We start from the raw sequence: 16,729 nt of genomic DNA on the forward strand, positions 1-16,729 counted from the left end.
CAGTCAGATCTTTTTAAAAGACAATCTTCTGATTACGTTTTGGGAAGTAACGAAGTAAGTAAAAATGCATCTACAGGTATTAGATATAGGCCACATTTCTCGTTAGCGCTGCAATTCGTAGTTCTACAGTCATCAAAAGGAAATATAACTGTAACATGAAAGACACAGCACATTATATATGCAGTCGGTCGCGACTTGCATTTGCTTGTGCATAACATCTTTGTGTCGCACTTTTGACAATAGTCTGATGTTGGTATCAGAAGTTGTTTAAGGAATGGTGGGGTGTGTGGTACGTTGGGAAAGATATTAAATATATGTAGCTGCAGTTTGTGTGTAGCATATTTACAATAATAATTAAAAACAGTGGACGACAGTTGTCATCGGCCGATGCTGCGATTGACGCGGTCGATATTAACACAAATGAACTACCTGAATTGTTGCAACTTCATGCATTCTGTGTTTCAGATGCAGTATGTGTTTTGGGGCCATACATAGCCATCACCGACAATTTGACATCTGACAGAGTGATTGTGATATTATTTACATATCTAATGGCAGGGAATACATTCCAAGGACGACACTCTCGCCAGCCAAGCAAAAACACGCTTCTGAAAGTAGTTATACTTGGTGATGGAGGAGTTGGAAAGTCGTGTCTTATGAATAGATTTGTTAGCAATCATTTTGATGAACATTCTTTCCATACAATTGGAGTCGAATTTCTTAATAAGGATATAGAAATAAGTGGAGAAATGTACACATTACAGGTGAGCGCAGTGATCATAATTGTTGTTATTAAGTGAAAATGTGTGTTTGCGCGCTCTATTCCCATGTAAGATCTAATATTGCAGTGATGTCAGAAGTAAACGCTAAAATGGTGAGAACTGAGACATATTACAATTCAGTGAAAGTTACGGGTGTTACATTTTCAGCCTTATTACTGAAACATTGTGAGTTTAATTCAACATTCTGACGGTGCTACCTCGTTATTGTAATATCCTCAAATTCTCATACGCATATGAACAAATATTTTACTCAATATAATACAAATATGGTGTTCATTTATTTGTATTTCTCTGTTGCTACCGTAAATAGTAATTTGGTACATAGTCTGCACATACTCTATAGGACAAGCATGGCTTGATTGTGTATTGATAACATAATAATGTAAACAAATAACGGGATAGAAAGCAATAAGTGTTGTTTAGAATGTCATATCATTTGCAGTAGGTGTGTTTCAGAATGTCAGATCATTTTCACCAGTTATCACTTCCTCCATTTGAGGCTCAAAAAACTTAAAACAGGGTAGAAGCAGTGATCAGCCAGGTGCTGTTTCAGTTTTGCTTTAATCATAGGTAAATTTGGTATCTGCTTCAAACAGGATGATGTTGGTTATACATCAGAATATGGTATACTCTTCCTTTACAAATATTTGTAATTGTCCTATTATCAATTTATTGTAATTTTTTTAGCTACCAGTTCTGTGTGTTCACCAGCTATGGCTGGAGATCAATATTACAGTAATATTACCACAGTAAAATGAATGCAATGTTGCTCTTTAAACTGTGATACTAAAATTGATGGTGTTTACGTTTTAAAGTGAAGAACTAGATAACACTGCCCTTACAATAAACACACAATCATAAATTCAACTCTAGAACATATTGTAATTAAATGGCAGAGTTGTCATTGCCCTTGGTTGCAGTTCAGGTAGACACTTCTATCACCAGCGAAGAATTTTTCAATACTGTACAAAGGTTCATTAATTAACACAGAATTATAGTTCTAAATTACTCTATTGTTCATTGAATATCCTTAGGTAGTGCAGTAAATAATTTTAGGGCACTGTTGGAAAATTGTTTTGTGTCGTTCTTAATGAGCATCTTGGCCTGCCTATAGTGTCATTATTGAGTTTGTTGTGTTAATGAATCTCATTTCTCTTCCTGTATATCTAATGAATTATTTATCTTTGTGTGGATCAGGTAGTTGATGAGCATATTTTGGCTGAAATCGCTCAGAACTAATCTGAAAAAAATAGTGTACAGTTGTGAGTTTTGTTGCTTGTGGTACAGTGATCCTCATTGCTTCCTTTTGCAACAAAAACACGTTCTTGCAGCCTACGAAGTAGCCTCACAGCAGCAGTCCACAGCTGATATGGCTGTGGACTATTATAGTACACTGTTAGTAGATAGTGTTTGATCTTGTACTTTTTAGTTTCCTCAAGAGATACATGACCTGTGAAAGTTTGGACCATACTTATTTAGTGTGCTGTTGCCAGTTTAACTTTGTATAAATGGAAAATTCCATATGTTTGACAGCTGCTCTATCACCAAGTACTCCATTATCACTGAGGCTGCATGCTGTCCTCTGTATTTTGTCTTCATTAGTTTTCATCTGTTTGGAATAAACCAGGGCCTCTGCTTGTTGAACAGCCTGACAACACACACCCCTTTTGAGAACACTGTTGTGTCATCTGCAAATTGCAAAGTGTGCCCATTACAGCTTATGTTGTTAATGAAAACCAAGATCAACAGAGGTCTTATTACGTACCTGTATGGCACGTATGTTGTGTTAGTTCTTTCCACTTGAGTATGGTTTGTGCATTGATACAATCTATTATTCAGGTAGGATTGAAGAGTTTGCAAAACAGTGCCCCCAGTACCATATGATTTTGACTTGCTGAGCACGGCCTTACATCGAATTGTTTAGTAAGAGAACAAAGTACCAGTACTGTATACTTATCATCTTCAAAACCCTGATTTATATTTGTTAATTAAAGTCAGGTGCTCTTGTTGTCATTGACTTGCCCTTTCGAAGGTTGTGCTGTACATCATAAAAAAAAAGGTGACGTGTAGTGTATGCTTCTGCTTAGTATCATATGAGTGAAAATCACAGTTATGCTTGAAGATTTTTTTTTAAGGGTCTTCCTTTTTTGAAGATCAGTTCTTCATGAGAGTATAAATGAGGCAGGGACAGTGTATTAATCCTTTTAAATATTGGTCTACAGTAGTCTCTCTATTTTGCTTTTTTTTATTATTCTGACAATCTTTTTCTGTAGTCTAAATCTTTTTGCTGCTAACTATGGAGTTATCTCAAAAGATAATTCCATACATCAGTAGTGATTGGATAATGTGATGGTACAGTGTTGCCTCTGTTGCACGGCTTTGTTTTGCTTGAGGCCTCTTACAGCATTGTGTGGGTGTTCATTAAATAACATCTTCTATACACTGCTGAAACTGTTTTTCCATCAATGCCAAAAAGTGGTTTTGCATGGTGTAGTTTCTGCGCAATCACTCTATTACAATTCCATTTGTTTCCTGTGGGCTGTCATCACATGTACTGTAAAGTATGAAATCTAAACTAGAGTGTAGTATTTGACCTCACCCCAAAATCTTAGTTGTGGTGACACTGACCTGCAGTGTGAAATCTTTACACACTGCTTTGCACTTCTTTTCATTATTTTCAAGGTATCAGTTTACTATGATTGTAACATATGTGCACTAAAAGTTGTAGCAATTATGTTTGAATTGATTGTGTTAATGGCATTTTGGGTAAGTCAGTCAATAATAATGTACAAAGATTGCACAGTAGGAAGAATGTGTGCTCCTCTTAATTAGATTTTCAGTCATGCTCCAAACTACTCACACCTTATATTAATTCACAGGGCAAGTTTATAGTTTGTTTTCTTCCTCCTCTTTTATTGAGCCTAGTGCTTGGTGCCTAATTTCGTCAGTGAGACTGTCACTATTAGCAAAAAGCAGCCTATCTCTCTATTACTTTGCACTACCTGTTTCCTGAGAGATTTTTAGGCAATGTTTTAAATCTGATAACCTGGTAGGTTTGTGCTTTTCTAGATGATCGTAACCCAGTTTTCTATGAATGGCTAGTTGGTTTAGTTGCATGAAGGTAGAGCTGCTATATTGGATATCCTAATGTTGTTACCACCAGTGTGTTTGTGTTTTCTAGTATACATGACAAATGCAAGTAATGAGGAATTTTTGTATCTACAGAATGATGAAGTAAAGGGTGACTACGTTACTCATGTAGTGATTTTATGAAGGTCTAGATTGTTTTTAAAGTAGTCACTTCCATGTCATACAAATTTCATCCTATATGTCTACCAGTCCTCAAATGTAATGGAACTGATTGTGTTCAGAAGTCATACAAGTGCAGATTATCAAGTGAAATATGTCTTGGTGTATCTAGAGCTATTCAGTTATCTCCTCTTGCAATTGTGGCAGATGAGTTAGTAATTCTCATTCACTGTAACAGCCAGAACTTATTGATCTCTCGTAGATTCCAAGCATTGTGTTTTTGAACCCTCTGAACCACTATGTTATTGTCAAGGTTGGGAGAACATCCTGAATATGTTGGAGAGTGGCTATGACTGAGGCATCTTCCACTATACATTTCGTTACCTTATTGTCCAAGGTATACACATGAGCTTCTATGGAACTTTGGACAGTAGGAGAAAGGTGGTTGCAAATTGTTGGGCTGTAGGGTTTCTCCAATGACTGAATTAGTATGAACATTGTCCATAAAGGATAAAATTGTGAACTGAAAACCAATCTGGAATGACCTTTGAATCTGCCAGGAAGTTTTACGGGTTGATCCTATGAAAGTACTAGTCCTTCTTTCATAATGAGGTTGATCTTTGTAGACTCTTACAGGATTTCCACTGTCCTCTGAAACATTGTCTCTTCCTGCAGAAAGTTGTTGGCTGTGTGTTAAATAATCTAACCAAGACGTAAAAATTTCTGTTGCCTCCTGCTCCAACCTGAATTAATGCTTGGTCTCTGTTGACCCCTGTGTCAATGAGATATTGATTTACTACCGATGTTCCTCCCCTTTTCCAAATAACTGACATGACTAATTACTTTGTTGAAATGTGAAAACAAATTTTTACTTTGATTTAAGAATACATATATGGGAACACATAAGCAAGGAAGCCAGTTTTTGAGAAGACACAGTAATATTTACTGATTTCTGTATACTTTTTTTTAATATGGGAGTAGAGAGACTTGTTAGTCTGGTGAGTCAGTGTGAGGCTGTAGACTGGAAGTTTCAAGGTTGCCCCCCTCTCTCTCTCTCTCTCTCTCTCTCTCTCTCTCTCTCTATCTATCTATCTATCTATCTATCTATCTATCTGTGTGTGTGTGTGCGTGTGTGTGTGTGTGTGTGTGTGTGTGTGTGTGCGTGTGTGTGTGGTTTTTTTTATGCATGGCATTTCTCTGGCCATTTGAAAAATATATCATGATATAGCTTCCATGATGAACTGTGTGGACCAAGGAATAACTGGTTGCATGAGCTGGTTCACAAGTTTGAGAAGTCAAGGCTATACATGACCTAAAAACAGCTGTTCCTAGTAAAGCAGGATGCTATTGAAACAATCATGTAATGAGTGACAACTTCATTATTTACACAGTAGAACATGAACAATTTGAAAAGATTGTATCAGAATTATTTGAATAACCTTTCTAATGACACTGCTACCAGTACATTTACTATTTAAAATTGTTGGATTGAGATATGTGGGAATTAGTTAATTTTGGGGCTCATGAAAATAATCTTTGGTCATGAGTTCATATTTCTAAAAGCAATAATCTGACAATTGATTTAAGTGTAACAAATTGTAACAATGTGTGAAGTAAGTCTTGGAGCTAATTTTTGCATTTCAGTGCTTGCTTCAGTGTGGCACATAGACTGGTGAGCAGACTTTTTAGTTCGCTAGAGACTCATTACATTGCAATTGCTTCATATAATATCAATCTTGCATTAGCAGGAGTTTGAGGAATAAAGTGCCCCTGTGGAGTGCATCATTGTATGTTGTCAGTGGTAATTTGCTGCAACTATAATACTGATCTGCTGGGAAGAATGTTAGCAGTTACCACTGAAAAGTGTATGCTTTGGTTTTGGAGTCTTTAGAGTGGAAAAAAAAAATATATATATATATATATATAAACTTAGTTCATACTTATTCAGATATTTGTTAAGACATAATTAAAAAAATTAGCTACCTGGCATCAGATGAACTGACAAGATTAATTTTCTGGGTATCATGTCACTTATATTGGTAACTGAAGTAACTTCATATTTGTAGAGCACATTTCTTGTAGTTAAAGATTTAATAAAGTTTACAAACCAGCCCTGTGTAATGAGCAGTTTCTTGATAGAATACTAGGGAAATGCAATCTATCTACAAAGGAGATAGCTTGGAAATCACTTGTGCAACCCATCCTAGAATATTGTTCAAACATTAGGAACCCATACCAGATAGGACTAGCACAAGATACTGACCATATACAAAGAAGTGCAGCATGAGTGGTCACAGGTTCATTTGACCTGCAGGAGAGAGTCACTGAGATTTTGAAAGAATTGAAATGGCAGATTCATGAACTGAACTGTTTCAAGAAAATCTGCTAATAAAGTTAAGAGCCAGCTTTAAATGATGAGTTTAGTAATATACTGCAACCCATTTTGTATTGCTGCTGTAGGTATCTTAAGGACAAGATTAAACTGATTACAGCATGCACAGAGGCATTTATGCAGTCATTTTTTTCCCTGTTCCGTATGTTGATGGAATGGCAAAAGCCCTAATAAATAGTACAGTGGCACATACCCTCCGCCATGTACTTCACAGCGGTTCGTAGAGTATAGATGTAGATGTAGAATGAGCAAAATGGCACTATGTAGTGTGTAGAGAGTGGTGGGGCCAAGTTAGATGTATAGATTTTATTGCTTTTTTTTTTTTTGTAACAGGTAACACTATTCAAAAGGAAACTACTCTCACACAATAGGTAGTGAGATAATTGATATAAATATAAGTGGTGAATCACCAGACATTGAACAAAGTTTTCTCAGATTTGAGCAGTGTTGCACAGTTCATGGATGTATTTCAGTCTCATTTCATAAAACAAATGTCTTTCATTTGCATACTTCTATGTAACTGATTACTCCAAAGAATTCTGTTTAGTTGTCTAATGGTAGAGTGATATTTTACTCCTTAACCTGAAGCCACACTGCAACTTGGATTACAATGTTACAAGAACCTAATTATTCAGTACATAGCAGACAATCTGATAGTACAGTTGTATTTGAATTTGACATTGACATAGTGTGTTGGAGACATGCACTTACCACCAGTGTAATTTACAGTTGGCTGCACTATGCCAGGAATGCAATCGTGGCAATGTGTATTCAGCCGGCACAATGTAAAATTGTTTATGTCCTACAAGAACAATCCTTACCATATCTGTATTAATTTCTGGTAACTGATAAAAGCAAGTGCTTCATTAATCGACTTTGTATGGGCGTAAAAACAATGTCACACAAGCAAAAACTTTCCACCATGTTTAAAATATAAAATATTTGTTCAAATTACTGCGCATTTTAATCAATTGCTGTCATGCCTGACTCTGACATTACTAATGAATACACATTCTCTCTCTCTCTCTCTCTCTCTCTCTCTCTCTCTCTCTCTCTCTGTGTGTGTGTGTGTGTGTGTGTGTGTGTGTGTGTGTGTGTGTGTGTGTGTTTATTTACTGATTTATTAGGACAGATTTCAATTTACTGATCTTCTATATTATTATCCATTGCTGTCTGTCCCCCCTACCTCCCAGTGGTGGATTTGGTCTTGGACTATAATTTATTGATTATAAATTGCAGGTTAAAACTGAAGAAATTGCCAAAAGGTAGTTGTTTAAGGAGATGGGGAAAGGAACACAGTAGGAGACAAATGGGTAACTTTGGGAGATAAAATGCCAAAGGCGGCAGAAGGTAAAAAAGATAGTCATAGTAGAAATCTTCTATAACAAGGGAGATATGAAATTTAATTGATGGAAGGAGAAAATGTAACAATGTGCAGCACATAAAGAATAAGAGAATACATATCTAGAAAATACAGGTTGACTGGGAGTGGAAAATGGCAAAGCATGGATGGCTAGACAAGAAATTCCGGGCTGTAGAAGTGCACATAAATAGGAGAAGATAGATGCTGCCTATAGGAAAATTAAAGAATCCTTTGAAGACAAGAGTAGTATCTATATGAATATTAATACCTCAGATGACAAGCCCTTACTATGAAAAGAATCAAAAGCTGAAAGGTGGGAGGAGTATGTGGGTGGTATATATAAGGAATACAAATTTGAGGATAGTACTATAGAATGGGAGGATGAAGTAGAGGAAGATGGGCCATATGATACTGCAAGAAGAATTTGACAGAGCACTTAAAGTCCCAAGTTGAAATATGGCTTGTTCAGTAGATGACATTGTTTCAGAATTAGTGACGTTGTTGGGAAGCCAATGGTGACAAAAATATTTCACCTGGTACGTAAAATATGAGACAGGTGAAATACTGGATCTGAAGAAGAATGTAATAATTCCTTTTCCAAAGAAGGCAGGTGCTCACACTTGAATTATTTACATAAGAATCGGGGGGGGGGGGGGGGGGGGGCTGGTAGAACTATCTTGAGTAACATCAGTTTTTCTTCCAGTGAAATGTAGGAACATGTGAAGCAATATTCAGCCTACTATTCATCTTAGAAGATAGGTTGAGGAAAGTTCGCCACTTTACCTCAGAGAATGTGTCCCGCAGTCAGAGACAAAACATCATGGAAGAGTTTCATACATTGATCGCGGTCTATCAGACCTGAAGTTTGAAGTGAAGACAATATTGGCTGTGAAAGACTACCTTGTATGATCTACATTTATGATATTTGCAGATTTAAAGAGCTTCGACAGTTCAGACTGCAATGCATCCTGTGAAATTTTGAAAGGACCAGGGATAAAATAGAGATAGCTAAAAGTTATATACTACTTGTAAACAAAACTGACTGATGTTACTAAAAGCGAAGGTCATGGAAGGGTAGTAGTAGTTGGGTAGGGAGGGAGACAGGATTATAGCCTGTCCCCGATGTTATTCAGTCTATACATTGAGCAAGCAGTAAAGGTAATGAAGAAGAAATTTGGAATGGAAACCAAAGTTCACGGAGAAGAAATAAAACTTTGAGGTTTGCTGATGACATTATAATTCTGTTAGAGACTGCAGAGGATTTGGAAGAGCAGTTGAACAGAATGGATAGTATTTTGAAAAGATATGACAATATGAAAATCAGCACAAGCAAAATAAGGGCAGTCAAATTAAATGATGCCATGGACATTAGATTATCAAATGAGAGGGTAAAGTAGTAGATGAGTTTTGCTGTTTGAGCAGCAAAATAACATGATGTTTGAAATAGGGAGGATGTAAAATACAAGAAAGACAACCATAAATCAGACCTACACTCCAAGGGAAATTTGAGAGAATAAGATTGAATTTGGGATTGGCACACGTCACTTCTTTAGACTTACAGCCACATAAGATAGTGTAGATAGAGATCAATTATATAATGCCCTGGCTGAATTGGGAGTCCCTAGACAATTAGTAAGGGTTGTGGGAATGACAATGTGTGAGACAGGAACTAGCGTAAGAACAGGAAGAATGATTTCCGATACAGTACATACTGAAAATGGGACAAGAGAAGGAGATGCACTCCTGCTTCTTTTCCGTGCTTCCCTGGAGAAATTAGAGTGAGGTTTTTTGAACAGGGGGATGATCTTCCAAAAATCATTGCAGATATTCACTCGTGCAGATGACATAAATATAGTGGAGAGAACCCGAAAGGCAGCAGATGAGACATTTAGTGCCCTTGAACAGGTTAGTGGGAATATGGGCTTAAACATCAGCCAGCAGGAAAAAAAATACATGATTGCCAAAAAGACATGCAAGGAGAACATGCTGGCTCAATAATGGCGTGAAACTATACCTCTGAGAGAGATGAGCAGTTGAAGTATCTGGGTTCAACAATTATATATTCTAATGACATTTCCTATGAGATCAGAGATTACTAGTGGCCAGTAGAGCCTCAGTTGCTCTAAAGAAACTTATCGAGGCTTCTGACCTGTACCAAGTTACTCACCTACAAAACACTTTTAAGATCAATCTTTACACTTGTCTCCCAAACTTGGACTCGACAGCAAAAGACATTGAAATGCAGAATACATTCGATGAATAATTGACCCAGTTTGTGAAAGAGGAATTTGGAGGAACAGGTACAATCATGAGTTGTACATCGTTTATAGAGAGCCACCTATCGGAAGAATATTGAAATCTTACAGGTTAAGGTGGGTTGGGCGTGTAACACTTATCAGTGATGCAAAGCTACCCAAAAAAGGTATTACAAGGAAATCCAGGAGGACAGAGAGGGCCTGGTCAGCTGAGAATTAGACATTGAAGTGGAGTCATTGAGGATTTCCAGAAAATGAATTATAGAAATTGGAGAGCTGTAGCAATGGATTGAGATAAATGGTGGAAAATTGTTGAAGAGGGCAAGGCTCACAATGAGCTGTAGAGCCACAAAAGAGGTAGTAGTGCTGATGACATTGTAATTCTGTTAGAAATGGCAAGAGACTTAGAAGAGCAGCTGAATGGAATGAATAGTGCCCCGAAAGAAGGATGAAAGATGAACAATAGCAAAAGCAGACAAAGGTAATTGAATGTAGACAAATTCAATCAGGCAATGCTGAGGACATGAGATTAGGAAATGCAGACAGCGAAAGCAGTAGATGAGTTTTGCTATATGGCCAGCAAAATGACTGACAATATTTGAAGTAGTGATGACGTAAAATGCAGGCTGGCAATAGCATTTCTAAAAAAGATAAATTTTGTTGATTTTGAATTTGAACCTTATGATAGGAAGTCTTTCTTGAAAGTACTTGCCAGGGGTGTAGTCTTCTGCAGAAGGTAATTTGGATGACAAACAGTTCAGATGAGAAGCGAATAGAAGCTTTTGACATCTGGTGCCACAGAAAACTGCTGAATATTATGTGGGTACATTGAATAACTAATGAAAATGTACTGAATTGAAGTGGAAGGAAAAAAATTATGGCACAACTCGACTAGAAAAACGGATTGGTTGGTACGACACATGCTAGGGCATGGAAGAAGTGTCAGTTTGGTGATGGACGGAAGTGTGGGGCTAAAAAAACAGTAGAAGAAAGAGAGACAAGGCTTTAGTAAAATTAGGAAATGCAAAGAGGTGTTGGTTGCAGTAGTTATGCAGGAACGGGACTTGCACAGAATGTACTAGTGGTTATGCAGGAATAGGGTGTGCACAGAACATACAAATGTGGAGAGTATCAGACCAGTTTCTCACTGAAGATTATAATCACCCTGTAATACGCATCCTCTCATGGACCATAGACCTTGCCGTTGGTGGGGAGGCTTGTGTGCCTCAGCGATACAGATAGCCGTACCTTAGATGCCACTACAACGGAGCGGTATCTGTTGAGAGGCCAGACAAACGTGTGGTTCCTGAAGAGGGGCTGCAGCCTTTTCATACTTTACAGGGGCAACAGTCTGCAGGATTGGCTGATCTGACCTTGTAACATCAACAAAAACAGCCTTGTTGTGCTGGTACAGTAAATGGCTGAAAACAAGGGGAAATTACTGCCGTAATTTTTCTTGAGGATGTGCAATTCTACTGTTTGGTTAAATGATGATGGTGTCCTCTTGGGTAAAATATTCTGGAGGTAAAATAGTCTCCCATTCTGATCTCCGGCCGGGGACTGCTAAGGAGGATGGCGTAATCAGGATAAACAAAATTGCATTCCATGGATTAGAGTGTGCAGTTTGTTAGATCCCTTAATCAGGTAGGTAGGTTAGGAAATGTAAAAAGGGAAATGGATAGGTTGAAGTTAGATATAGTGGGCATTAGTGAAGTTTGGTGACAGAAGGGACAGGAAACCTGGTGACGTGAATACAGGGTTATAAATACAGTCAAATTGGAGTAATGCAGGAGAGGATTTACTAATAAATAAGTAAATAGGAATGCGAGTAGGCCACTACAAACAGCATAGTGAACACATTATCATAGCAGAGATAGACACGAATCCCACTGGTACCACAATAGCACAAGTTTACATGCTAACTAGCTTCACAGATGATGAAGAGATTGAAGTAATGTCGGATGGAATAAAAGAAATTAGTCAAATAGTTAAAGGAGATGAAACTTTAATTGTGATGGGGCATTGGAAGTCAGTTGTTAGAAAATGAAGAGAACAAAAAATAGTAGGCGGATATGGACTGGGGGAAAGGAATGACAGAGGAAGCTGTCTGGTAGAATTTTGCACAGAGCAAATTTAATCATCACTAACACCTGGTTTAAGAATCACAAAAGAATGCTTGTATATGTGGAAGAGACATGGAGACACTGGAAGGTTTCAGATTGATTATATAATGGTTAGACAGAGATTTAGGAACCAAATTCTAAATTGTAAGACATTTCCAGGGGCAAGTGTGGACTCTGACCACTATTTATTGATGACGAACTGTAGATTAAAACTGAAGAAATTGGGGAAAAAATGTAGGAAATTAAGGAGATGGGACCTGGATAAGTTGAAAGAACCAGAGGTTGATGAGACTTTCAGGGGGAGTGTCGTGCAACGGTTGACTAGAGTAGGGGAAAGAAATATAGTAGAATATGAATGGGTAGCTTTAAGAGATGAAATAGTGAAGGCAGTAGAGGATCAAATAGGAAAAAAGACAAGACCTAGTAGAAATCCTTGGATAACACAAGAGAGATTGAATTTAATTTACAAAAGGAGAAAATTTTAAAATGAAGCAGGTGAAAGGGAATACAAACGTTTAAGATCGATAGGAAGTGCAAAGTTGCTAAGCAGGAATAGCTAGAGAACAAATGTATGTAGGTGAAGATGAAATGGGAGATACAATACTGCAAGAAGAATTTCACAGAGTGCTGAAAGACCTAAGTTGAAACTAGGCTCCAGGGGTAGACGACATTCTGCCAGAACTACTGATAGCCTTAGGAGAGCTAGTCATGACAACACTATTCCATCTGGTGTGCAAGATGTGTGAGACAGATGAATACCCTCGGACTTCAAGAAGAATGTAATAATGTCAATTCCAAAGAAAGGTGGGTGCGAAAATTACCAAACTATCAGTTAAGTTCTAGTACCTTTCGCTGCGGAAGTCGAACATGCACCAGAACAAATGGACATGGTCAGCCCATAGAGGGCTCCGCCTCCGCGGTGGCTATTCTGTGCAGCGGCTCTTGCGCAGCGACGGCGCCACCGCTACACCACGTGCAGACAGTGGCCAGTAGCCGCTCCCTCCGGTTTCGTATATAGGGACCCGCTCTGCACTAGTCCAGTCAGTCTGTTACTCGCTCTGGATTTCGTTTCTATCTCGGCGGTACTGCGTTCTGGTCATTGCTCGTTGTTGACATTTGCCTGGCTCTGGTTCCGAGTGGATTTACTGTTGGTGTTTGGTGTTGTGGTTTCCACAAGCCTCCGTTGTTTATCTCTTCCTTGTTGTGTCAGTCATAGTAAGCTGTTGTCAGTTGTCGTTGGTCTGTCGTCCGACTCGTCCTTGTGTTTACGCGGTGGTGCGTGCTCCACCGCCGGCGGCTTCCCCACCTGGCGGCTCCGATCCGCAGCCCAAGGCGTTCCTGCAGTTGGTTTTGGTTACTACATAAGTTGTGGCTGCAAAATACTTGCGCACGCTCTTTAAAGAAGACTGAAAAAACTATTAAAGCCAAGAAACGTTAGAACATGCGAGACAATACTGACTTTACAACTTATCTTAGAAGATACGATAACTATAGGCAAACCTACATTTATAACGTTTATAGACTTAGAGAGAGCTTTTAACAGTGTTGACTGGACTACTGTCTCTGAAACTGTGAAGGTAGCTTGTGTAAAATGCTTCAACTTGTACAGAAACCAGATGGCAGTTACAAGAGTTAAGGGGCAGGAAAGGGAGGCAGTGATTGGAAATGGAGTGGGATGGGATTTTAACCCGAGGAAAAAAAGAAAAATATGGAGTAGGAATTAAAGTCAAGAGAGAAGAAACAGAAACATTGAGGTTTGCCAATGACAGTGTAATTCTGTCAGACAGCAGAGGTCTTGGAAGAGCAGCCGAACAGAATGGACTGTCTCTTGAAAGGAGGGTATATGATGAATGTAAACAAAAGCAAAACACTTTTAATGTAATATAGTGAAATTAAATCAGGCGATGCTAAAGGAAACAGTTTAGGAAATGAGAAACTGAAAGTAGTAGATGAGTTTCGCTATTTGGACGGCAAACTGACTGATGGTGGCTGAAATAGAGAGGATATAAAATGTAGACTGGCAATGGTAAGAAAAGCATTTCTGAAGAAGAGAAATTTGTTTACGTTGAATGTAAATTTGTCGTAGGAAGCCTTTTCTGAAGGTATTTGTCTGGAGAGTAATCATGTATGGAAGTGACCAATTGACGATAAATGGGTTGGATAAAAAGACAATAGAAGCTTTCGAAATGTGGTGCTACAGAAGAATGCTGAAGATTAGATGGCTCAATCATGTAGCTAATGAGGAAGTAATGAACAGAATTTGGGAGGCAAGAAATTTGTGGCAAACATGGCTAGAAGAAGGGATTGGTTGATAGGACACATTCTGAGACATTAGTGGATTACCAATATAGTATTGAATGGAAGAGAGAGAGAGAGTGAGTGAGTGAGTGAGTGAGTGTGTGTGTGTGTGTGTGGGGGGGGGGGGGAGGGGGGAGTAAAAGTGATAGAGGGAGACCAAGAGATGAATACATGAAGCAGATTCAGAAAGAAGTAGGTTGCAGTAGTCATTCGGAGATGTAGAGGCTTGCGCAGGATAGAGTGGCATGCAGAGCTGCATCAAACCAGTCTTTGGTCTGAAGACAACAACAACATAACAACAGTAAGCAACAATAATAACAAATGTTTGAAGATGCGAATCTCAGTAGTCATTTCTCACAGAATGGAACAGAATTTGCGGTGCAAGTTTGTTTATAATGGGTGGTTAGTGGATACTTTCCTTTTATATGAAAATTTTGTGTGGTGAAGGCTCACGGCATTATTGTACGTTTTGCTTCTTTACAACACCATTTCACTGGTGAGAGTATAGATGTAGAAATAAGTAATGTACTTTTTTGGCAGTTTTCAACCGTCTTTGTTTACTGGTGTGACCACTGGAGATTTGCAATTTACTTGCAGTGGAGAAGAATAAACTTTGAGAACAGTATGAACGTGTGCTGAAAGCATATCAGATATGATCATTTTTCTTAACAGTCTGTGCACTAGAAAAAAACATTTACTTTGGGCTTTAGTGCTAACTATAATGACTAAACTAATGGGAACCATGTTCAGTGAAACAATAACATTTCAAAATGTGCTTGATATCACAGATTTTTAAATTATTTTACAGATATATTGCTACAATTAAGTGCTTATATATCTTGGAGTATACATATGGAACAATTTGAAGTGGAACTACCATATAAAATTAATCATAGGAAAGGCAGGTGCCAAATTGGGAATGAAGGAATCCTCAAGAAATGTATGCCACTCATAAAGGATGTAATTTAAAAAATCCTAATTTTGCCAGTTTTTATAGTATTTCTGCTCATCCTGTGGCCCTCAACACAAAGAATTGGTGGAGGAAATAGGGAAGGTTCAAAGAAGAGTAGCATGTTTCATCTCTGCTCTAGTTAGCAAACATGAAGGGGATACAGCGATGCTGATCCAATTCCAGTTGTAGCTGCTAAGAGAGGCATTGTGCATTACATTGTGGTTTACTGTCACACTCCTAAGCGTGTCTCTCAACATGACAATAGTGGTAAAATTGGCTCAGAAAGTAGCATATATTTACATCTAAATACATCTTCTGCAAATCACAGTAAACTGCATTGCAGAGGGTTCCTTTCCATTCCAATCATGTATGAAGATATGAGAGAGTGCGTCTGTGCATGCTGTAATTAGTCTATCTCATCTCCATGATGCGGCCCCCAGGGGCTCACAACTTTTTGTGAGTGTGTGTGATGAGCATTGACGTACTACTTCATTTCCTGTGGAGCTATCATGTGCTCTGATTATATATTTTCTCAGACTTATTCTCTAGGAAAGTTTCCCTGCTGATAAGCCAGCTTTCTTGTAGGATGTTGTTTACGGCTTTTCTCACTTTGTTCCCTTTATTTTGTACCACATTTTTCAGTTAACTTATGTTAGGTCCCCTAATTTGGGTTTTTTCCACCTTTACAAATTTTTTTACAGCGTGTGCAGGCAATGCAGGAAAGGTTGTCCAGTATCCAGCATGGTCAGCAGTTCATGCCGAGGTGTCACCTCCCTGTATGTGCTGAGTAGTGGTTGTCTGTCTGTTTGGGAACACCGTGACTGCAAGCACTAGCCATCACATTTGGTGGCCTTTGCTGTCTCTGGATGGCACCTGTGAAGAGAACCTTCCTTTAGGGTAGATGGTGTCATGGTCGATATTTGATGTTATGAAACAACTAGTGTTATCAGCTGATGGCAATGGTGCTCAGGCAGTCTCTTCAGATAGACTGCAATTCAGTGCTGATCATTATGATCCTAGGAACTTTGCGTTCTTAGCCACACCATGGAAGAAAAACAAAACCAATTGACATGCAGACTCTTATTCCCCCTCATTTCCTGGTTTGCACGTGGACAGATAGTGTCCTTTCTCTCTGCTAAGCCGCTGTTATTTGTGGAGAATAGGAAGTCTGTATTTAGCAATCTGCCTTCCCTTTGTCAAGTATGAAGTAATTTCATCTTAATTAACATGGAAGATCCCACACAGTCTTGGGAATTACTCTTTTGTAGACATCCTTGTGATGTATCTGTTACCATGACCTCTATAAGAACATAAA

General features: G+C 38.4%; 1 protein-coding gene across 1 annotated transcript in view; it reads left to right on the plus strand.

Moving 5' to 3' along the window:
- Nucleotides 1–219: 219 nt before the first annotated feature.
- LOC126183664 (ras-related protein Rab-9B) overlaps nucleotides 220–16,729 on the plus strand; it is a 48,298-nt gene continuing 31,788 nt past the window's right edge. The window contains exons 1-2 of the mRNA XM_049925816.1: nucleotides 220–289; nucleotides 466–764. Coding sequence (XP_049781773.1) covers nucleotides 552–764 — 213 coding nt within the window. The 5' untranslated portion in view covers nucleotides 220–289; nucleotides 466–551. The remainder of the gene's footprint in view (nucleotides 290–465; nucleotides 765–16,729) is intronic.

This window comes from Schistocerca cancellata, chromosome 4, assembly GCF_023864275.1.
Source record: "Schistocerca cancellata isolate TAMUIC-IGC-003103 chromosome 4, iqSchCanc2.1, whole genome shotgun sequence".
NCBI lineage: Eukaryota > Metazoa > Arthropoda > Insecta > Orthoptera > Acrididae > Schistocerca > Schistocerca cancellata.